Below are 26,105 nucleotides of genomic sequence, written 5' to 3' on the forward strand. Positions count from 1 at the left end.
AAGTAAACAAATTTTACATTTAGAGTTAAATGGTTGGATTAATTTTACAGTTAAATTTAAACTCGGGAATTTATTTTACAATTTCCGCGTGTAAACAGGGAGCAAACATAATTAAAATGGGTAAACATAATTAAGATATTTACTTGCAAAATACATTTTATATTTACATGAAATGAGAAAATACGTTTTGTCACAGCGGGAGCTACGAAGAAATACATCTAAATAGACAGAGTGAATAGAAAAATTATTTCTGAAAAGTCTATGTTGCGGAGGTATAAACAAAACGTCTCTTTATAAATCCATTAAGCGGATCAAAAGATATGATGTTAAAAATAGCAAAACTTAATTATATTACATTTTAACTTGAAAGAGCTTTAATTGTGCAAAAAATAAAAATAAATAGTATAATTTTTCATATAAGCGTTGAAGCATCGATTTGATGCGTTCATGCACCTATAAACGCATAACTAGTATGATGCTTTATCTCGATGCGATTCGCTAGTTTGGAAAATCGTCCATTGTATTCGAGATGTTTCTTTTAATGGTTCGCTCAAAAAACGACATTCCGTCGAATCGCCGCACAACTCATCGCAAAAACCCATTGGCGCATCAAATCGACGCATTGCCGAACTGCATAAGAATCGCATCAGCGCATATTTAGTATGGGACTTAAAACCACATACTTACTTAGTTTGTGATAAAACTAATCATATTACAACCATACAATATAGATTATGACATGATTGTATGTTTGGAAAGGCAATGTTATGACAAATAATTCACAGTTATAGTCTGTCCAACAACAAAATCCTTGACAGTGATAAATGAGTCCGTCATTTTAATTTCAAAGTAGTTAATTTTATTTTACAAAGAAATAAGTTGGGTACAATTGGAACGCATAAATAATATATTTAAAATTTGAGTGTCCAGTGATTACTTAAAAATATTCTGAAAAAAAATGTATAAAATATAAAACTGAAAAAATCTAATCGAGTTATTTTATTAAAAAATACGATATGTGTTAATACAAAGCATGCAAGGGTATATTTTAAACAAATTCCACATGCCAAAAAATAAAATAATAAATATTTCTTACTTTCAAGCTCAAGCAACTTCCTGCATTTATTGTTATATTTATCAATTATTTACCTATCGTGGAGATGTTATTTCAGATACTCCAGTTTTTGGTACCTATCGAGATAGTATACAAACTTTGTTTGTAGCTAATACAACTCTCTGGCCATTGTCTCTGGCGGTATCTAGGCACCGAAATATTAACTGTAAACTATGGTCTGTGTCAACACTTAATTTTCCCTCGAGTTTTCCTCCACTTAACTTTAAAAAACACGAAACACACGTAATAACACAGTCCAATATGCAAAATATTTACCAATTCTACTTGACATAATTTGACACAAAATTATAACCTATGTAGAATGTAGAGAATGTGGAATGTGTAAGAGGGGGGATTAATCACTGCGACCTTCGCGACCTTCCTTGAATCATCAAATAGTTTATAACCCATCATACCCCTGTTGTAGAGGGGGAGGGTATTTCCCATCCTCCTCTGGCAACAGTTCTTCCTCCGAGGGTACACACCCTTTCACGGTTGGAGTTTGGCCCTCCGTGCCGCCCTTCACAGTCGAGGAGCTTGCCTCCGGCTGAGGAATCCGTGAGGTGGAGGCTGGAGGATCTGTCTCCATTTTCTCCACCTCGTTAACCTCTTTAACTCCTTAGACCTGATACTGGTGTTGTCCCGTATCTACAATTGAAGATATGTCCCCCTTTCTCTATTGCCTCCTTGGATTTGAGGTCAATTCCTATTGTGAGGATCTGTCCATGACCCTCCTCCCTCGAGTTGATGACTCGCCAAATCGATGTCCTTACATTGTTCTGACCCTGGATAAGGCTCAGCAGGTAGGTGGTGTCCTTCCCCTTGCTCTTCGGCAGAAAGACCGTGATGGCGGCCCCTTTAGGCGGCCCCTCCCTTCACTGCGACCAGTTCCGGCCCCTGCCAATTTTTAAGCTTAGGTGCGATTTCCATCAACCAATTCGCCGATTCCTGAGATACACAATCTACGAGGATCATGCAAACTCAAAAGTGTATCCCCGCAAAACGCAGCTGACCCACATTTTGTAGATCGTTGTGTTGCGATCCGATCGCCACTACTTCGTCCAGTATAGCCTCTTCTAGAGACGTTTGCTGGTCGGTGGTCAGAGCAACCTCTGGGAAATCCTTTGGCAGCACCGCCATTTTCACTTGTCCAGCAATAGCGGCAAAGCTGGTGATACGTCCCTGCTCGCTTCCCGGTGTTGGACGGTTTTCCATCCTGGCTTTTTTCTCTTCCTGCCGGTGAAGAGGTGAGAGGTTCTCGCTCCCTCTCTTGCCCTTTGATGGAGATGGTTCAGGTTGTTTCTTGGTTTCTTTACTCTCCCCTTTTCGGAGGAGTGTTTTCGCTGTTGCTTCCTCTGGAGCAAGTTCTTCGTGAAGCAGTCGGAGGTATCTCCGACCTACTCACAGAGGATCGTCTAGCCCGTGGTACCGCCTATGGTCGTTAACCCAGGCCGGGTAGACGAAACGGTAGCTTGTGTCGATTATTGGGTCTAGAGGTAGGCTCCCGACCCTTACTGGAGAAGGTGGTAGCTTGTGTACCCCTTGTGGAGGATGATCCCAAGCAAGTGTTAGCCGCCCCTCTTGTAGTTTCCTTTGGTTTGGTTGTCCCTTGGAACATTTGTAATGTTCCCAGTGTCATTAGGGGGCTTCTTCACAGATTCACCGGGGGTGTTTTTAATGCTTGCCAAAGTATAACCTATAATTTGGCAAGAGTTCGACAAGTCTCAATAATCTTAAGTCAAGTTTATACGCATCAGCGTCCGTTTGTCGTTCATCGTTCCGTCAAACCAATAATATTGAAATAATATCTGTCATTTTTGAAATAAACCAATAAAACTGGTTAAAAACAACAAGAGATGACGCATGACGGATTTATATATAAACCATTGTCCATGGTTAACTTAAAAAATATTAGAAACTTTTTTTATTGAAATAAATAGAATGGTATGGACTTCATTTGCTTTTCTTCTGTCACCGACTGTCGAAATCTTACCTGAGAAAAAAAAAACAGAATATATTAAAATATACAACATTGCATTTAGAAACTACAATTTAAATGCATAAATATATTTGAATCATCCTCGTATATCTTTGAAAATCGGCCCCATTGCATTGCTTGCATGTATTTACAAAAAAGTTTGTAGTTAATATAATATGAATGAGGAATCCTGCGATGATTTTTTTCGAGTCACACTCTATAGCAGATAAGTATGAACTAAGAAATGAATTTAAAATAGGGAATCTTAATACAATAATTAGCATAAACAACGTACTTCGAAAAGATACAGAAACTTTTCTAAGCGTTCCGATATTAAATTTTAAATAACGCCGGAAATAAGTCCCTCCGGATACTCTTTCAGTTTTATTTTCCTTCTCCCATTTCATTCTACTATGAAGAAAAGGAAAAAACAACGAATTTTTTCTACCTGCCGAGTAAAAGTAGGTTATGTGAGGGAAATAATGTTATAACAATAAGTCTTCAGAAATGGGTTTACGTCTATTCTATGTAAGAAATGCTCTTTTTCTGTTTACCTCTCTGCGGAATACATATTATCCTTTCACTAGGGACGTCTATTTTAAACTGGAAATAACTTATTGAATAACATGGAGGATTATTTTTATATTTTTGTGTACTTGAAATGTGGCGTAAACAGAAGAAAATATGCTATCAGAGGTATTTAATGTTGTTTTGATGAAATTTGTCGTCCAGGGGCGTGCGTATACCTAATGCATACAAAAAGGATTTGTCTACCAAATATAAAGTAAAAATAATTTTATCTAATATTAAATTTAATACACGCTCTACACTATTCGGAGAATAGTACGAAGTAGGCCAGGATCGTGTTCGTCGCCTAACTTTGTCGCGTTTCGGCTTTTCTCTGATTGCCTTGACCTATTTCGGTTTGTCTCGACCTACTTTCCTTTCTTAAAAGAGCCTCAAAACTAGTCGTGAAATAGGCCTCTTGCGGGTATTTTTTTATTGTCTTAAAATGATCATTTAGATCCCAAGCAAAATATTTTTAAAATTATCTGGTGTATTAACGTCGTAATAAATGGTTAAAATTCAAAGTGATGAGAAGCCCGCTAAAACGTCGGCTTTGACCGCGCTTCTGATAGTGACGTCACGAGGTACTATTTTGTTTTGACATTTACGATTTTCGGCGAGGTTTTTTACTAATTTTCGAATGCAAAATGATTTATCGACACTGTACGGTACCAGGTTGCAAAGGTATGACACTTTCCACTCCTGGAAAAACATTTAACATTAGCCTATCGAAGAGAAACAACGAAAAATCTGGCTTTAGAAGGCCGGATTCTCATCAAATCGGACCGACCATAATCGTCCTGATCCAGATCGATTCGATTGTGGCCGTTCCGACCGTAATCGATTGAATGTGTTCATCGGATTGCATCGGGAAGATTATGGTCAGATTTATTTTAAAGTGGAGATCCTCCAAGATGTCGTCAAGTGAAGACGAAGTTGTTGTAGCACTCGCGTATGTAAGACGAGGACGCCGCCGTCGTTGCCGGTTTTGGGTACATCCGTACATAGCACAAAATCAAAACAGAGGTGCTTTTATTTGCGCTCGTGAATTGGCATACCACGACGACAAGTTCAGAGCTATGTACCGCATGTGGAAAGACAGCTTTAACCTATTATGTAACATGGTGCGGCAGTATATTTCCAAACGAGATACAAATTACAGAAAATGTGTGTCAGTGGAAGAAAGAGTTCTCATAACATTAAGAACACATAAATAGTGCACCAAACACAACAGGTTGTCAGACCCAACTACCGACCAAGGACGTTGCAAGCAGCGTCGCGTACGACTAATATCGCCCGATTAAAATGACTTGTGTCTAGCCCTAGCAGGCAACTATTAAGCCCGACCAATCACGTTAGAGTTTTTGACAAACACAAATGAATTAACACCCTCCAAATAACCACGCTAACCAGCCTGATTGGTCAAGCTTTAGCAGTTAGCTACTAGGGCTAGACACTTCTTTAAAATCGGTCACGACTGAAATATTGTCAGTGGACACGTACCCATTTGCGATTAGGTGCAAGATCTTCGTCGCGCGATCGAAATCTGGACGATTGGGGTCGGTCCGATCTGGTGAGAATCCGGCCTGATCGATCAATTTCCAAATCAAACAAAACTAAACCAAATTTAACTAAATACTTACATTAAAAATGGTCTTCACAAAGGTAGATATAGCTTTTTGAAGAAATTCAGGCTGGCGATGGCGCCATAGGCTCTCATCCACATACATCCACAATAATTTAACTAATAAAAGAAATATTTTTAACTCAAGGAACTTTATTAAAATATACAAATTAATAAAATATTTACATAATCCCCCATTCATAGCTAAACAATACCCTAAATGATTGTAAAATTCATGCCTTACAATACAAAGGTTAAACAAGCTGTTAATGAGAGAATCTCTAGCATTCCACAGAGATGTCGTTTTCAGTTCATCTAAATTTCTGTATTTAATATGCCCATAAAGACGGTTTTTGAGTGATCTCCCCAGGAAGAAGTCGTTCGGCGAAAGATCCTGTGGTCTTTTCCTATTAAATTTTCCTATTGTAACCCTCATACACGGGAGTCAATGTTTTCCTTTTCTTCAACAAGAAGAATATTCAAGTCATTGTTGTTTTCTTCCTGTTCAATTTTTTTTGTCTTCACACTTCCATGGGATTAATACCGTACCTTTAGTTTCAAATCTCTGTCTAGTTTGTTCTTTAAACTATTGACTTATTTGGTATAGGGGTCCCGGAGACTGATTTGCGAACAAATCTGATACAGTATGCCTTGTATACTATTCCAGCAAAATTCCGTTTAACCATCGTAATTTTTTGAGAAGTTGCTAAAATCTTAATTATTTTATACAAAATTACTCTTTTGTAATTATTCTTGTAAACAAAAAAATGTGACATCGAATTTGACAATGACACAATCACATTTTTGCTGGTATTTTTATTTGTAGCTTTTGCTGGACCGTATTACAAATTTTACTAATTTGAAGGTAGATTTTTGCAAATAACTTTTAAATGATTATTCCAAATAAAACGAAATTCTAGATAAAGATACAACTTTAACGCCTCTTCAATAAAGTCTAATACAACTTTTGCATAAAATTATCTCGGGAGATAATATTTGACCTTTTCAAAATTTACATGGGATTTCCTATGTCCCGTGTTTCGATGCACCACCCGGTATAAATAAGTCACACACATAATAAAATCTAGAGAATTTTTAGAATTTTAATCACTAAAAATGCAGTGCCTTCTTTTTTGGCCCATCTGGTACTACTGATAAAGAAGCTTGGTAAGCCACTATCGTTAATTTAATTAGTAACTTAGTTAATTTGGTTTGGTTTGGTTTGGTCTTATGACAATTTTTAGAATTTTTATCACTAAATTCAGTGTGTTCTAATCTGACTCATTTGGTACCACTTATAACGAAGCTTGGCAAACTACTAGGTTTAATTTAATTAATAAGTTAATTTTCTTATCAGCCCGATATATTAATGATGTTGCCAGATTAATGAGCAATACTACAAATTATATTTATAAATTTGAGGCCGTAGACTATACTACATTATTTATTTCTTTACAGCAATAGAAAAAATACCAAGATATTATGGGAGAAGGCAGTGAGGACGGTGTCCAAGGAAAGGAAAAAGTACAAGCTATCGAGCGTGGCCATATCCTTAGTCGATAAACACAAGGTCCAAAACGTTTCCATCACTCTCACTCCACCATCATCACCTAAGAATTTCGGAATCAACAGCTTAAACTTTAATTCCACCGCCATGAATAACGTAAGTATAAATTTATGCGCATTTAATAATTAATTAAAAATCTAAGAAAGGAGTGTATAAAAATTAATGAGGCTATAATGGGGTAATAATATTACTGACTAGAACTCCAATCTACTTGCTTATTTTTTTTATTAAAATATAAAGTAGGGTAGACTTAATAAATTGCTGATTTTGTATTACGATGGGTCAATAAATGTTGTAATGTAGAATGAGAGGGAGGGGGGTTAATTACCGCGACTTTACAGATTTATTATGTCCTCCTTTGTTGAGCTATAACTTATCATACAGTTCCAGGGCTTTGACAAAACTTCGGGAGACGAATTATCTGAGACTGTTTTACAGAGGATAGTTCTCCACCTTCGATATCAGTCGTACTAAAATTTATGGTACGAATTGTTGTCGTCTCGGCGCATACAGTGATCAGGTGTTCTGGTGTTTCACCATTTTCCCCACAGTATCTGCATTCACCGTTTTTAGCTTAAATCTATTGATGTGTTCATTGAAGACACAATACGAAGATTGTTCTTACTTAAATCAATCTTTTCCTCGGTCCTAAGTCCTGAGAAACTTCTTCGAGTGTCTTAGACCGTTGCAGCATTCTCATTTCAGGTTACTGATGAAGTTTTCTGAGTTCTTGAGTTCCGCTTTTGGTTGGTTTCCACTTGGGCAGCAGAACGGTTATAGTCCAGTTAGTGGAGTGTTCGCGCCTTTTCTATCTAGGTGTATGTCGTCATTGCCTTCTGTCCCTAGGTGAGCTGGCATCCAGGGTAGGAGGACTTTGCCTAATTTGTTCAGCTTCTCTAGGCATTCTTTCACCAACTTCGAATGGATTGATACTGAGTTGATCGCTTTTAACGCTGCTTGAATATCAAATAAGATGGCTATTTCTTGTTTCCGATAGTTTCTATCTAAGATAAGTTATAATCATCTTTCGATAGCGTAGTCTTCTGCTTGTAGGATGCTAGGGTAGGTACGCATTAGTTCGGAGTGTTCGATCTCTATTATGTTGTTTTCCCTTTATTGTCGCTTCTTCAGGCACTATAGGGGAAGCAATGTTTTAAAAATATAAAAACAAAATCAGCTAGCCACTTACCTGAAACATACATTAATCCAAATGCCTATTCATGGCGATTCCAACCGCCAACACTAAGACACGTACAGACGAACGAACAGAAACTTGGGGAACGAACAGAAACTTATTTTTTTTGCCCGATGCACACCGATGCTAGGTGTATGTCGTACTATATACCTGAAGTGCCTGAAGAAGCGACAATTAAGTCGCGAAATGTCGCAAAAACATAATTGTTTCCTTTCGAGCCTTCCCTAACACCCACGATTTTTTTTCTGCGTACTAACTACTGGGAACAAACAACAATCATAATAATTAATTATCAACAAAAATGCAGATATTATGTTAGTGAAACAACTAAAAAAGCAATTTTCAAAAAATATGTGTATCCAATTTATTTTTGATATTTAGTAAAAAATGTAAAACGTAAGAATTTAATCATAATTAGCTGACTAAGAAGATCATAATTGATTTACTATTTGTAACACATAATTTCATTTTGTAATAATAATAATGTTTTTAATTTATTCTGCTATTCTAAATTAATACATTTGCATAAAACCAATTATAAAATACTCAAGAATTAATACAAAATAAATACGCGAAAAGGAAAACTCACAAAATTGGCAAAAAGGGTTTACAATTTTGTCGATTTTGTGGATAAACCATTAGTATAAAATAATATTTGACCCTTTTCTTATTTTTTACTATTCAATGTTTTTTTTTAAACAAGAAATTGCATTTTTTTATGATAAAAATTAATATTCTACCAAATTAATATATATGGAGAGATTCCCCACGTAAAAAATAAGATTTATTTTTTATATTAGCTTAGGCCCCATTCTGCTTTGTTTTTTGAAACACCCTGTATATATACCAAATTTAAATTTAGAAGTAATCCTTCTGTGTTTATTTGCATTACTTGCTTGAGACTTAGTGATCGGAATATCGATTCCATACATATGTATTGCGTTACATTAGCGACACTTCCACGATTTTGTAACGAAGGTTCCTAGGCACAAAATACGTCAAGCTAGCCGTTCCGACCTTCTGCAGTTCTCGTCTTGTATGCATTTTCATTGAGTTGGTAAAGTGTTTCTAATCTTACTTAAAATTTGGATAAATTATTTTCGTTTTTCTTTATCCAGAACATATTTTCAAAATATCGAGTTAATGCCTGTTATTTTCCTTAGGCTCAGATTCTCACTCAGATTTTAGGCCTCGGTGCCAGTTATTGTACTGTTTTCAGGTCATTAATAAATAAATTAGAAATAAAAAGATATGAATGTAGAATGTAAAATGTATGGGAAAATGATTAGATTAGAGGTGGCTATCGGTCTGTTCCACTGCGACTTTCTCAGATCTATTGTCCTCTTCTGATCCTTAGGTTACACTTTCCAGTCCTATCCTTTTTACAAAGTCTAGCAACTTGGAGGCTGAACCTTTCATGCAGCTCCCTGGCAGTGACACATCATTGCCTATTACCGAGAACCGCACATTTGCCAGACTGCCGTGCCGACATAAAATGTGTTCTGTCGTTTCTTCTTCAGATTGGCAGAATCTACACATGGCTTTGTCCGTCAATTCCATTAGCTTTAGATGCCTATTCTGCTTATAAGGCCCTGTTAGTAGATCCACAACAGCTTTGACTGTCTTCCTTTTGCTTATCAGGTCTGTGTGTAATCAGGTCTGTGTGTAATGGTGAGTTTCTTCACCATTCTAGTGATTTGTTGGCCACCAATTAATTGCGACCTTACAAAGGTCGCTAAGACACTCGAAAACAACTTACAGATCCATTTTGTCCTACAGTCTCAAGGCTTTGACAAAAACCAGTATCTTAGACGGTTTTACAGAGGTTAGTTCTCTGTCTCCGATATCAGTCGTACCAAAGTTTATGGGACCAATGGTTGTTCTGGTGTTACCCCATTTTCCCCACAGAATCTGCATTCGCCTTTGTTTCTTAGCTTCAATCTACTGAGGTGTTCATTAAGAAGCAGTGTCCTGTTAAAAAAAAACCGTGACAATCCGAAGATTGTTCTTAGTTAAATCTAGGAAAATCTTTGATTTTTCTCGGTCGTAACTTCTGAGAAGGTTCTTCGAGTGTCTTTGAAGAATTCCTATTCCAGATTACGGATGGAGTCTTCCAGATTCCTGAATTCTGCTTTAAGTTGGTTTCCTGAGATATCCCGATCCTCCTCAGATTAGATATAAATATAGAAAATTTGTCAGACTTAAGTTACCATGAATATCTTTTGGTTGCTAGTAACGAACCAATATTTATGAGATCACAATTATTACTTCTTAAACCTCTTACATACACTGTAATATATAAACTTTATTTTATCTATTTATTGTTAGGAAAAGCAAAACAACAGACTAAATAATGAAACCAGAATTCCGATAGCCGACGACTCTCTTCCTTCAAACGGCACTGTGGAGAGCAGATTGGAACTGCTCAGCGATTGTCTAAAACAAGACAGGAATTATTTCGAGGACAGTACTGACAAAAGTAAAGTATAAAGTTAGTGAAAATTCTAATAAGTAATGATTTTTTTCCTGATAGATTTTGCCACGGTATTCAAAAAAGGTCTTATGTACAAGGGCATCTACTGGCCGAGTTTAACCAACAGTTTTCACTGCAAACATTTGGAGTTGGCTTATCTGAGATATTCGCATAGACAAAGGCAGAAAGCGCTCATTATTGTGAATATAGTGGATTTACTTTTAAAGGTAAATAGCAAGTTTCTTAGTTTATCTTAATTTATATAATTTTTGTCATGTTTAAACATAAATATATTTTTTATATATCATGTGGCGGATTCATCTCTCCAAAAAAAAATCCTTTATGGGTATTTCTCCACTGCACTGCAAGAAAATCTACAAAATAAAATAGTTATTTTTTGTAAACACTTCTGTGTTAAACCTAAACGGACACTGCTTGTCAGAAGTTATGTTTACAGTTATACAAATTTGCCTAACAAAGAAAAAAAAATACTTAACGTTTCGGAAAGTTTATCTCTTTCCGTCGTCGGAAGCAAAAAAAATACAAAGAATAAAGAAAAAAAAAACATTAAAATATTTAAATTGAACTATTCGAGAACACTTTACTTTTTTAAAACAGATACGTCTACAAGAAACCGTTGACGTTCTCTTAAAATGTTTTTTTTTGCTTTCGACGACGGAAAGATAAACTTTCCAAAACGTTAAGCATTTCTTTGTTGGGCAAATTTGTATAACTGTAAACATAACTTCTGACAAGCAGTGTCCGTTTAGGTTTAACGCAGAAGTGTTTACAAAAAGTAACTACATATTTTATTTTGTAGATTTTCTTGCAGTGCAGTGGCGAAATACCTATAAAGGATTTTTTTGGAGAAATAAGTACCATGTGGTACACCGGAACACGCGGGACATAGGAAATCCTATGTAAATTTTGAAAAAGTCAAATATTATCTCCCCAGATAATTTTAAAAAAATTATATTAGATTTTTTGAAGAGGAGTTAAAGTTGTACTTTCGTATAGAATTTATATAATCAAGAGTCTGGGAATTATAATATATGATTATTAAAAACATCAAATCAATTTTATCTTTAATAACTCTCAATATAATTGATAAGAATCCATGGCCATATTAATTTACCGCAAATTGGAGATTAATTTTAGATGGAAGCACGATTGTAGCATTATCTAAGTTTGCATTTATATATTGTTACGCTATCTGTAATATGAAGTAAAGTATGGACTGTCAGCTAAACCAGTTTTAGTATTTAAAAGATATACTTAACGAATACTCGGCGTAAGCAGCAATATTTTAATTGTTGTAAACACATTTTCTGAGATAGTGAAATTTATAAAACCTTTACCTACTGATTTTATCAGTGAGAGTTAATATGGGTGAATGTGAAATAAACGATTTAAATAGTGTTAAGAAGAAGTTACATGAATTGGCAGTACTTCAGACAGAAAATACGACCAAAGGCAATTCTAAAATATACTCAGTCAACAAAGAACATTGGTTTAAGAAATTTCCTGATATCAAGAGAGAAGTTATAGAGGAAATCAAGCAAATCGAAAGTTTGATTGCAAATTTGGACGGTCCGAATAGTTTTGTTAAAAGTAATTTTAAAAATGTATTAGTTCCTGTTGTATACGACGCTCTGTATTATATTTTTGTCCATTCGGATGAAAATTTTCGACAAAATAATTTTAACGATATAAAAGAATATTTTTATAATTGTATAAATAATAATGGTTCATTTACAAAAATTGCATACGAACACCAGATTAAGATACTTCTGCCTGTAGTTAAATTTGATGTGTGCAACGATATACTTCAAAATACTGGACGCGAAGTTCGGTTAAAAGACCTTCTAGATAACTTAAAACTCTTCTTCCAATATCCAAGAATACACAAGGAAGACGTTTATGTCATTATAAGAAATAAACTGAAATCAAGCCGTTACAAATTGATTTCATATGAACTAATCCAATTGACAGAGAGGAATGGGCATTTGGGTGAATATTTTAGTTTAAAAACTGATCTAGAATTTGGAAACAAGATAGAACATTTTAATTTCTTTGTGAAATTTCTCTTCTCCGAAAAAGAGCATCTCCAAAAAGCTATAGAAAACGGATGTTCCAAAAAAGAGGAATTTTTCTACATGACATACTTACCGTTGCTCAATGAATATGGTCTTGGAAGTCTTCAAAATTTCGCACCACAATGTTATTTGTCCAGGGAAAATGACCTTCTTGTTCTAGATAATTTAGCTACAGCGGGATATATAGGTGTTACTCCTAACACAAATTTGGATTATCACAGTTTAAGCTTGGCAATTTCAAAATTGGCACATTTTCACTCATCTTGTATTATTCTAGAGGAACTCTGGAATAGAAATGATATAAATTCAATTCAATTCAGGGAGTTTTATAGTGAATATCTTAATGAAGTTGTTTTAATAGACAGTAAAGATCATTTTATGGCCCAAAGTTTCGATAGATCTCTTGATAATGTATTGTATTTGTTAGAAAAGTTCCCTAATTTATATGGTGAGTTCATTCTTATTGAATTACAGGAGAAAATAAAAAAGGGCTGGAAATTAATGTTCGAAAGAGTTAAAGAATCTAAACAATTTCGTAATGTAATATGCCACGGAGATATGCATGTGGGCAACATGTTATTAAAGTACGATGGTAATATCTGTGAGGACATCGTACTTGTCGACTTTCAGGGACTAAGGTATTGTCCACCCGTTCACGATTTACTGCTCTTTATTTACCAAATTGCTCTAAAGAAACTAGGGATACATACTTAACTAAACTAACTGAAAAGTATTATGAAATTCTGTCTACTAATTTAGGAAACTTTGGTATTAATATCGATACTATTTTATCATATGAAGATTTCATTAAAAGTATGGAATATATGAGAGTTCAAGTTATAACTCATTCATTTTTTTATTCTTTAATCCTAAAAATAGATCCTAAATCTAGAGAAGAAATCTTTTTTGGTGGAAAAAAGCCCAAAAAATTGTTTGATAGGGGAGACCTTGTTGAGATAGGATTAGAAAGTGACGAATATAAAAAGGCTTTGGAAGGACTTTTAGTTGAATTTATAGAATTATGTAAAAATAGTTATCTATAAATTATTCTAATTTATTTGTTTAGCTTTCAGTTTAGTTTAATTTTTATGTCTAATATTAATATTTAAATTTAAATTTTATGCTGTTTATACATTTTGTATCTAATATTTATAGGTTATAATATTTTGTAATTTAAAGATATATGAAGATATCCTAGATTTATTAGAACTGTTCTATTTATCTAGTTATTACTTTATATAATATGTGACTAATTTTGTATTTCTACTTTTTTTGTGTTTATTTTTTCATCCTTTGTCACCCAACTTGTAATGTTCATGTCAATGTTGATTTTTAAATTTTGAATTTTCTTTGTAAGAATAAACTTCTTTGAGGATATTGAGATAGATCCCTGTAATTGCATTATTAATATACAAGTTGTATATGGCTAATGATCCTGGTGATCGATACCAGAAAAAAATATGTGACCAACTAGGCAAAAGAGGCGACTTTATACACATCATGTCCATCGAAGACATCCATCGCAGATAAAGACATCTAAAAAAAATTAACAATATATATTTTCACCAGCAAATATAAAATTTACTTTTGAACTTAAATGACAAATACCACATATATGCTGAGTAACTATACAAGCGAGTCTTAAGTAAATACAAATATTTTTAGGGGTATTTAATTGTATATTTAGACCCCAGGAACACGTCTATGATGTTTTTTGTAAAACTTTTTTGTAATTTTTTGTAAAACTTTCTTTTTTTAGAAAACTTTTTAGAACTGCCTGTTCACCGCAAATTTTCCCACGGTATAGTTAGTTGCAAACAAAAAAAAATCGGTGGCTTTCAATTTTTTTTTAAATAATTAGTTTATAATGTAATAAGTAATTTAAATAGTTTTTAGTTAATTATCATTATGTAAAGGTATTTTTTTATAGAATAAAACAATAATGATTAGTGTTGTTTGATTATAACGGTAACCCAATATATTAATTATAAATTTTATTTGCTTTAAATCATATGAAATCTAAATGTTTGATGGGAGTATAGATTTGAAAATTTGTCTGAATTGAATTTGTCTGATTTGAAATTTGTCTGAAGAAATTTTAAGATAACAGTAATAACATGCAATATGACCTCCAACTGAAAAACGGCCTCTACGAAACAATCCGTAGGTCAAAGTCGAATTGTGAGACCACTTGGGTAATAAATGAAGATTTTTTTTCTAGTTTTGACTTACCCTGTATATAGATTCTAGGCAATTTAGTTTATTGGTATAATATAATAATACAACAAATTTGCGTGTAGCAGTGTAGCATCCTTAGTTAGAATGAATGAGTGGGAGGGGGGTTAATCACAGCGACCTTACATATCTATATTATATCATTAGTTTCATAAAAATAAACTACAAATCATTGTATCTTAACTCATAAACTAGAAATCCTGAAAAACACAAGAAATTGGGATACTCCCTGTTTTTTTTTATAGTACTTAAAAGTTCTGTGGTTTGAACTTATATTCTTTTATATGTATAATGTCGTACAAAGATATCGTTTTAATTTAATTTTTTTAATGTTGCGTTTCGTTTTTCGTGACGGGGTAGCTTTATTATTAAGGGTAATATACAGGGCGGTCCGAACCGTATTCCGGAAACTTCGGAAGCATATGCTGCAGATAAAAATAAGTAAAAAAGTTTGTATAAATGTATGTCCTAAAATGCTTAGTTTTGGAGATACAGGGTGTAGAAGTTTCATTTTTATTTCGATTTTTTCCAAATAATTTATGTAGTAACGTCAATATCTGGAATGAAAATTGGTGTCTGGGAGTTTTTTAATATGAGAAGTTTGGATTTTGATGTCAATATGATTCCTACTTCTAGAGGTCGCCACCTACATATTTCTTAACTGGTTTGAAGAGTAATAACTTTTTGTCCGTACCTGTATAAAACTACCGAGTAAAAAATATATATTTTTGACATTACGTAAAAATGCCCCTTGGTAAAAATCGCTACGACTAATGGTTCTCGAGATAATTGGAAACGAAATTATCAATACCTGTCATCACTGACATAATTTAAACATGTTGACTCAATAGTTATTAGACTGAAATCATAAATTTGAACTGCTTTTGTGCTAAAAGTTTAACAGAAACTGTTTTATCATCATCTTTTTGCAGAAAATTTTAAAATTAATTTAAAAAAATAAAAACATACCAAATTTATTATTTCAGTCAACTAACGTGTTTATTTTTTGTCAATAATGACATGTATTGACTATTTCCATTCTAAATATCTTGAAAACGGTTACTTGTTGCGATTTTTATCAAGAGACATTTTTTATACGTAAAAAGTCACGGAGATGTATATTTTTCATTCAGTAGTTAAGTTATTACTCTTCAAAACAGTTAAAACACATGTAATAGCGCCACCTACAAATGGGAGTCATATTGACATCAAAATCAAATTTATCATGTCAAAAAACTCCCAGACACCAATTTTCATCCAAACGTTGACGTTACTTCAGAAATTATTTGAAAAAAATCGAAATAAAAATGAAACTTCTACACCCTGTATCTCCGAAATTAAGCATTTTAGAACATAAATTTTTATACGAAATTTTTCACTTATTTTTATCTGCAGAATATGTTGTCGAAGTTTCCGGAATACAGTTCGGACCACCATGTATACTAAGAAAAATTCTTCTGTGAAATTACATGCGCCCTGTATATCCGGAATTATAGTTGAGGTATAATATCTCTGAGTAATATGATTAACGAGCTTAATCTTCGTCTTTTCTTCTAGTTCTTTTTTCGTGGACTTTTTCACTCTATAATAATCATCTTTAATGAGTTTTTCTTTTCTTTTCCCTCGAGTTTTTTATAATCATATAAAAAATGTTGGAGAGGCCTCTGGGTTACGCTCAATATGCTTGGCCAGACTTTGACAAATGATAGCTTTTTGTCATTAAATTCTCCGATAGTTTTTTTTTCAAAACTATGTCTATAGGATATTTCAAATTGTAACTTTTTGTACATTTTGATGTCAGGTTTTTTGTAAACTTGTGTAAAATTCTTTTTAAAAGTTTGTCTTTAAGTAATTATTATATATTAAGAAAAACATATCTAATGTTTTCCTTTAAATATACAGGGTGGCGCCTTTCATACGACTCGGAGGCTCCAAAGAGAACGACAGTTCCTATTAAAATAAAATGCATTTTAAGGCTAATTTAGAGCAATTTTTAAGAAAATAGAGAGATTTCCAAGGTGTCTCTAAAAAAAGTTACAGATTAAGTTAGTGTTTTTTTATAATCAGACACCCTATATATTCATTGATTTTCGGATTCTAGAAGAAAAATAAAGGTGCGTTTCATTACGGTGACATAATTAACATTTTCTAGAAATGAAGAACAATTTTTAAATTTCAATAAAAGCCACCTAAACTGTAGTAGTTAAAACAACTATATTGGACTTTAAATCAAATCAAAAATTTACTCAAAAAGTTACACAGGGTGAGACAAAATTAATATTGAACATTGGTCGCCTTTCACAGCAAATACTTAATTATTTTAAATAGAATATTCAGTATATTATTCCGATTTCAAATGGGAATTTATATCTCTTCAAAATACTATTAAGGTTACATATCCCTCAAACAAATTTTTTTCTAGATATTTTGATTTTTATGATTTAGCGCCAGTAGATCTTTATTATTTGACAAAATCTAAGTGGCTTTGATGTCTGACGTTACTTCAACATAGCCGTCACATTAGTTCAACTTTAACAACTAGTTATTATTTTGTGCCAGCTAAAACAACAAAAATCTCAAAAATTTGCCGAAAATGGAAACTTATCCTACATCAGAGAGAATTAATATGATTCTAATAGTTGGTGACTGCAGTGTGCATTCACCAATTAATAGAATACTAAAATGCCCCAGATTTATCTAGTCTCGACTTATTTTAAAAGGGGATATTTAAAAGCTGTTTACAAAACTGGACCAACTATTGTCAACAACAAGGTCGTTATTGCCGTAGCCTGTCATTTAGTTTATTTGTACCATATTTCAAAACAACTATAAGGATAATACAAAAAGAAAACTTTAGTATACTAAACAGCTTAACTTAGTAAATTTAAAATATAGCACATTTTCAGGAACACTGTATATTATATATAGATAGATTTTATTTCATTATTTTTAAATTAATTTAATGAAATAGATAATACATTAACTATACATAAAATTAATAAAAGTGTATTTTAGGATTTTGATTTACGATATATTAATTTATTAATCAGATTTAATTTTATATTATTTTTATAAAAAAACTATATATTAAAAATAAATGTGATGACATTATATTAACGAAGTTTTATTTTGTTTAAGATAATAGGTAATATTAATTTATCAATATCTAAGAAATTAAAAAAAATGATATTCAATATGCATCGCTTCTAATTTATTTTTGTTTGATCATCGCATGAGTTTAAAAATTATAATACAGGGTTGTTCACCACATACGACACGGAGTATTGTAGCTAAACGACTAGATTTTTACAAATTGTAAGTTTTGGGTTCGTTGAAGGACTAATAGAGCAACAATTTAAAAATATTTTTACAAGATTTTAGTTTCTGAAATAAGTAAAAAATATTATAGTTGTATTTTTTTAAATGAACGCCGTGAAAATGATTCTATTTTTAGATTCTACGATTGAAATAAAGGTAAATTTAATTAAGGTTTATCACACTTTGCTTAAACCTTACCGTTTTTTAAATATTTTTAATTTTCTGTGTTAAAACTACCTTATACAGAGTGTCTAAAAACTTATTTCAAATAATTACTAGATTTAAACGGCAATAACTTGTTTAATTTAAATGGAACACCCTGTATATTTTACGAGAATCGGATGCACAATTTAATTGTCTATCAAATTGTATTATACCATTTTTTTACCTTTTTCTTTATATCTTCAAGTTTTCGTAGATTTTCTTATAATTTAGACCTCATTTATCAAGATACCCATATTATGGAATATTGAGATTTTAGATTTTTTTAAAGCAACAAATATATAAAATGCGGAGGTGCTAAAAACGATAATACTGCAAGCCCATTTGTTTACAAAAAGAAAACTATTTAAATCTTTGTAAAAGAGTATACCAATTAAATATACCACCATTATTTCCACCCAAAAAATAGTTAATGACATATTCCATTGTTTTTGTTAAAAAAATTATACTAAATAAATGTGGATTTGAATCAGAAACCAATATAATAATAAGTTATGAAAATGAATGCCGCTGTTGTTATAAATAAGTATTCATCAAAAATTTAAATAAAATTTATAAGGTGTTACTTTTTACCTGTATAATACAAATACAAAATACAAAATTCAGTTTTTTAGTATTTGGATCAGTTATTATTAATTAACGTAAACAGTCAATTAATGTAGTTTGAATACTAGGATCATATTAATTGGTCCTCTTTAACAAATATTTAAACAGGTTTATTATTTTTTAATAAAATAAGCTATCTATATTGACAATATTAGTATCTTTACTCTTTGAAAATTTGTTACATCTTGTAAAATAATCTAAAATGTCAATATTCCATGGGTATATTGATAAATGAGGTCTATATTATAAGAAAATGTATTTTCTACGAAAAGTTGAAGAGATAGGTAAAAAATACAATTTGATAGACAATTAAATTGTGCATCTGATTCTAGTAAAATATACAGGGTGCTCCGTTTAAATTAAACAGGTTAATGCTGTTTACAGTTAATAATTATTTAAAATAAATTTTTAGACACCCTGTATAAGGTAGTATAATTTTTATTATCGCCACACAAAATTTAGTAAATACCAAAACTTCAGTACAATATTTGGTTTTAAAAACTGAAATACGCCTGGAGAAATAAAGCTTTAAAATTATTAGGTACTGTATTTTGAGAAAAACCTAAATATTTCAAAAACGATAAAAAAGATTAAAATGCGGTAAACCTTAATCGAATTTACCTTTATTTTAATTGTAGAAACTAAAAATGTAATAATATACAGGGTGTTCCTGTTAAAAAAATACAACTTTGATATTTTTTATTTATTTGGGACACTTTGTATCTTGTAAAAGTATTTTTAAATTGCAGCTCTAATAGGCCTTCAACGAACCCAAAACTTACAATTTGCAAAAATCTAATCGTTTAGCTACAATACTCCGTGTCATATATGGTGAACAACCCTGTATATGTTTGTTAAAAACTTCAACTATTTTTATCTTTAATATCTCTCAATACAGTTGATAAGAATCCATGGCCATTCTAATTTACCGCGTATTAGAGATCAACAACACATCATGCGTGATTAATTTTAAATGGGAAGATTATCTAACTTTGCATTTATTTATTCTCTATTGCACAATATTTAGAAAAAATATCGCTATATATATGAAGTAAAGTATCGGCTGGGAGCTAAACCAGTTTTAGTATATTCTCGATATTATTTGAAGAATATGCTTTACGAATACTCGTCATAAGCAGGAATATTTTAATTATTGGAAAAACATATTCTGGACAGTGAAATTTATAAAACCTTTACCTACTTATTTTATCAGTGAAAGTTAACATGGACGAATGTGAAGTAAACGATTTAAATGGCATTAAGAAGAAGTTACAGGATTTGGCAGTACATCAGACGGAAAATACGACAGAAAGAAATTCTGAAATATACTCAGTCGACGAAGAAAATTGGTTTAAGAAATTTCCTGATGTCAAGAGAGAAGTTATAGAAAAGGAAATCAAGCAAGTACAAAGTTTGATTGCAAATTTAGAAGGATCGGATAGTTTTGTTGAAAGTAATTTTAAAAATGTATTAGTTCCTGTTGTATACGATGCTCTGTATTACATATTTGCCTATTCTGATGAAAGTTTCCGACAAATTAATTTTAACGATATAAAAGAATATTTTTATAGTTGTATAAATAATAATGGTTCATTAACAAAAATTGCATACGAAAACCAGATTAAGTTATTTCTGCCTGTAGTTAAATTTGATGTGTGCAACGATATAATTCAAGATACTGGACACGAAGTTCAGTTAAAAGACCTTCTAGATAACTTAAAACTCTACTTCCATTATCCAAAAATACACAAGGAGGACGTTTATGCCATAATAAGGAATAAACTGAAATCAACTCGTTATAAACTTATTTCATATGAACTTATTCAATTGACTGAAAGGAATGGGCATTTGGGTGAATATTTTAGTTTAAAAGTTGATCTAGAATTTGAAAACAAGATAGAACATTTTAATTTCTTCGTTAAATTTCTCATCTCCGAAAAAGAACATCTCCAAAAAGCTATAGAAAACGGATGTTCCAAAAAAGAGGAATTTTTCTACATGACATACTTACCGTTGCTCAATGAATATGGCCTTGGAAGTCTTCAAAATTTCGCACCACAATGCTATTTGTCCCGAGAAAATGACGTTCTTGTCTTAGATAATTTAGCTACAGCGGGATATATAGGTGTTACTCCTAACACGAATTTGGATTATCGCAGTTTAAGCCTAGCAATTTCAAAATTGGCAAATTTTCACTCATCTTGTATCATTCTAGAGGAACTCTGGAATAGAAACGACAAAAATTCAATCAAATTCAAGGATTTTTATAGTGAATATCTTAATGAAGTTATTTTAGTAGACAGTAAAGATCATTTTATGGCCCAAAATTTCGATAGATCTCTTGATAATTTGTTATATTTCGTAGAAAAGTTCCCTAATTTATATGGCGAGTTTACTCTTACTGAATTACAGGAGAAAATAAAAAAGGGCTGGAAATTAATGTTCGAAAGAGTTAGAGAATCTAAACAATTTCATAATGTGATATGCCACGGAGATATGCATGTGGGCAATATGTTATTAAAGTACGATAGTAATATTTGTCAGGACATCGTACTTGTCGACTTTCAGGTTACTAAGGTACTGTCCACCCGTTCACGATTTACTGCTCTTTATTTACCAAAATAGCTCTAAAGACACTAGGGATACATACCTAACTAAATTAACTGAAAAGTATTATGAAATTCTGTCTAATAATTTAGGAAACTTTGGTATTAATATCGATACTATTTTATCATATGAAGATTTCATCAAAAGTATGGAATACATGAGAGTTCAAGCTATAAGTCATGCATTTTTTTACTCTTTAATCCTAAAAATAAATCCCAAAACTAGAGAAGAAGTATTATTTGGTGGAAAGCAGCCAAAAAAACTGTTTAATAGGGGAGGTCTTGTTGAGATAGGATTAGAAAGTGATGAATATAAAAACGCTCTAGAAGGACTTTTAGTTGAATTTGTACAATTATGTAAAAATGGTTATCTATAAATTAATTTAATTTATTTGTATAGCTTTTAGTTTAGTTTAATTTTTGTATCTAATATTAATATTTAAATTTAAATTTTATTCTGTTTATACTTTTAAATAATTTGTATGTAATATTTATACTTTAAAATATTTTGTAATTTAAACGTAGATTTATTATAACTGTTTTATTTATCTAGTTCTTACTTTATATAAAATGTGACCAACTAAGCAAAAAAGGCGACTTTATAAACAACAGAGATATAGACATCCAGCGCAGATAAAGACATGTATATAAAAAAAATAATAGCAACTATTTTCACCAGCAAATCTAAATTTTACTTTAACTATACAGGTGAGTCTTAAATAAGTGCAAATATTTTTAGTGGTAGTATATTTCGAAGCCAGGAACACGTCTATGAGGCTTTTTTCGCCAAAAAAATGTTGAAAATTGTGATTTTCTTTTAAATTTTCCGCTATATTTTAAAACACTTTTTAGAACTGCCCGTTACCGTAAATGTCTCCACGATATAATTTCTTAGTTTCTGATATTACCATGGATAAAGGCGTTACAGCACTAAAAGGAATACAAATACAGAAAAAAATACGGTGACCCTGATTTTTTTTTAAAATAAATCATTTTTTTTTTTTAATTTTCAAACTTGAATAGCTCGTTTATTTTGGACTTAATTGAAAAACGGTAAAGAGAAACTCTGTTTCTTTTAGCAAGATTAATCAGCCCTGAAAATATTTGCACTTTTTTAAGACTCACCCTGTATATTATTTTGTTGAAATCAATATTACTTTTATTTCGTTCAAATCTTGCGAGGTTTTGGCTATGCTTTACATTATATAAAAAATCTGGTAATGGTGTGGATCCGGTGGCTGACCTTGAAACGAGTTTTTGCTGCATATAGTCACACTACGCATGCGCACATCTTCGATGTTGCCAGATTGCAAGTTATTTTGGAATTATTTTCAGTAGAAAACAAATATATGCTTTTCAGTGTTTTTTTGTCAATATATACCGTATGATCAAAAAAACGGCGTCCAGTTGGCTGGGAAATGACGATTGAGGACATTTCCCATATAAAATAACAGCGATCTTCATTTCATAATCATCGCTGCCGCTATTTTTTTTCAATCATAGTACGCGGCATTAGTTATATTATTATTTTAATATTTCGCACAACACGTGAACGGTTATTATGTATTTTCATAGTCAATAAAATTAAATAGAAATAAAACTCTAGATTCCTATAATTAATCTAATTGCTCTATATTATTATGCTACGTTTAAAAAGGGCTTTATTAAAAATTCGGGAAATTAAAAGGGATGTGTCCAAGTTTTTTCTTTTTTTTTTAATTTTTAAATGCTGTAGCTTCATGTCATGTTCATAATAGTTTTTTTAACATTCCATCAAAACTACGGAGGCCTTAAAAGGCCTTTTAGCCTCCGTAATTAAAATTGTGTAGAATCAGCTTCAGCAACATTAACAGTTACCTTGTTTAATCCTGCTTATACATATATTGCATTAATTTTTCTGCTACCTTAAGATCTCTATTCTTACACCTAATTTATGTGATTTTCTTAGCAAAATATGATTTATAAACCATATTTTTCCTAATGGAAGGATGGAATAGGATATGCAAAATTAAGATATTTAACATTTATTTTCCAGACAAAGCATAATATAGTATTAAGATTAAGACATAACAAATATTATAAGAAAGATCTTAATAAATCACAAACTAAGTCTTAATTTGGTCTTGTATAAACACAGGTATAAAACTAATAAGATAAAAACTCAACCTTCACCATATTGACAACATTTGGCATTATAGGAAACAAAAAATTACAGTAAATTAAGAAAAGAATATCAAACTACACGATATTAAATACTGTAATTCTACGACACAAACCATCTCCCTTATAAAGAGAAAAAGATAAAACATAAAGCTTATTTTAGTCTTATCACCACACTCTTCGATAAAATATATGTCTAAAATTGCTATTAATCCACTAACTTGATATTTTTAAGAAATTATGATACAAACATTATAATCAAAGTATATTATATTAGTAACATTATAGGTAAAATGTTACCTCTATCTCCCATTGACGTGTATTGTTCTATAAGACTCGTCATGGGAGTACTTCAATACATCAATACATATAATCAGAACTATTGTTGCCTGTAAATAACTAGAAATTAAATAATTTGAAAGAAATAAAATAATTCTAATAAGTTTAAAACCATTAAGAAAAAATTCGTAAATGATAATTTTTAATTCTAATGTAAATATATAAATAAATGTTATTAATATTACAATTTTATATATTATTCCTTAAGTTTGGATATCAAGATAAATCTGAAATTATAAAATTAATTAGAGAATTTGTATTATTATTGATTAACACTCAAAAGAAAATTTTCAACTGCAAATAATTCGAAAATAAAGTGCAATTTGGCAATATCGACGATGTGCGCTTGCGTAGTATCGATGATCAAATGCAGCAAATATGGGCTTCAAGGTCAGCCACCGGATCCACACCTTTACCAAAAATCTTACTAAATTTTATGTCCATTGGCATTTTTTGACCATCAGAGTAACTAATAAATAAGGACCTTTTTAAAATATATCATATTGATTTGTTATGGTGTTTGTGCCTCAATGTTTAATTGTATTTGTATTGTTGCGAGCCGGTGTGGACTCGACCTAACCTCACAATATGGCCCGCCCTCGGATGACCTTAACATCGCACAGACACCGCAATGATTCATTCGTTCGAGAAGAATCGAGACCCACTAGAATGGACTCGTACATACGAGAACATTCGAAAACCTTCTCTATGCGCCTAACGATCTTTGGACTATTCTAGATTTCTTTTACCTGTCGGTATAAAAGCCGGCGGCAGTGGCCTAGAGAGGGCAGTTATAAATATACAGTTGACGCGCTAAAATTCAAAATAAATTCTTAGTTATAAATCGTTTGTAAATAGTTCTATAAGTCGTTTATCGTTATTAGTTTTGTTAATTAGTGTTGAATAAATAGTGTTTAAATAAATTGTGACTTTCTATCCACACGGAACCGACGAAAAACGTAACAGTATTCTACAATCTAAGTCTACTATTTAAGTTATACCTACCTCAATGATCAAATATATTATAGTTATTTGATATAATCAAACTGTCGTTATTAAAATTATAAACAACTAAAATATGTACAGTTAGATTTAAATAGTTTTTAGTTAAATATCTTAATGATAATGTATTTTTTATAAAATAAAATAATAATGATTACTGTTGTTTGATTATAGTAGTAACCCAATACATTAATTATAAATTTTATTTAATTTAAAACAGATGAACTCTAAATGTTTAATGGGAGTATAGTTTCGATTGTCTGAATAAATTTTAGGTAATAACAGGCAATATGACCAATAACTGAAAATCGGCCACTACACTACTCGCGAAATAAGCCGAACTAGGTCAAAGTCGAATAATGAAGATTTCGTGTTTTCCCGCCGAATGAAAATAAGCTAAGGCGAGACAAAGTTAGGCGAGGAAATACGAAATAACCCTTTTCACTATTTAACCTTGACCTACTTCGGGTTACTTTGCGAGTAGTGTAGAGGTTATTAAAGGAACATTTTATTATACCTCTGATTGGCCTTGAGTTTCAATCTAAAATATATCACTTAGTGTATGCGCTAGTAAAAACTAGATATTACATTTTCTTCATTCCTATTTCAAATAGTGTAACAAACAAAAAAAAAGCGTGTTTGAACTAGCAAAAGAAAATAAGATAAAAAAGATAACTAGTTTTGGCTTACAATGTACAGTATGTCCCCTGAATTGTCTTTTCAAGAGGGAAAACTTTTTTATTGTTGGTATTTTGAGAAAAATGCATTATTCATAAAAACTTTTGCTTGTTCTAAAGTGGTTAATCCCGATTATACTTTTCCAAATATCCACACCTAATAATAATATAAAAAAAGTATAAATATATAATATAGGGTAGATAGGAAGATTAACCACTTAGAACAAGCAAATAAGTTTATGAAAAATGCATTTTTCTCAAAATACCAACAATAAAAAAGTTTTTTCCTCTTCTAAATACAATCCGGGGACATAGTGTATATCTCC

At 31.6% G+C, this 26,105-nt stretch overlaps 2 protein-coding genes across 3 annotated transcripts in view; both read left to right on the forward strand.

Moving 5' to 3' along the window:
* The window catches only part of LOC115891600 (adenylate cyclase type 8-like), a 286,870-nt gene that overhangs the window by 83,851 nt on the left and 176,914 nt on the right, over nucleotides 1-26,105 (forward strand). For both annotated transcript variants that reach the window (XM_030912111.1, XM_030912112.1), the window contains 3 exons: nucleotides 6,742-6,946; nucleotides 10,374-10,524; nucleotides 10,579-10,745. In XM_030912111.1, the coding sequence (XP_030767971.1) occupies nucleotides 6,742-6,946; nucleotides 10,374-10,524; nucleotides 10,579-10,745 (523 nt within the window). The remainder of the gene's footprint in view (nucleotides 1-6,741; nucleotides 6,947-10,373; nucleotides 10,525-10,578; nucleotides 10,746-26,105) is intronic.
* On the forward strand, nucleotides 11,670-13,879 carry LOC115891614. The gene is given in 2 exon segments (XM_030912126.1): nucleotides 11,670-13,290; nucleotides 13,293-13,879. Coding segments are annotated over 2 exon segments (1,752 nt in total). The 5' UTR covers nucleotides 11,670-11,903; the 3' UTR covers nucleotides 13,658-13,879.

This window comes from Sitophilus oryzae, unplaced genomic scaffold (genome assembly GCF_002938485.1).
Source record: "Sitophilus oryzae breed Bouriz unplaced genomic scaffold, Soryzae_2.0 scaffold_1188_pilon_pilon, whole genome shotgun sequence".
Taxonomy (NCBI): domain Eukaryota; kingdom Metazoa; phylum Arthropoda; class Insecta; order Coleoptera; family Curculionidae; genus Sitophilus; species Sitophilus oryzae.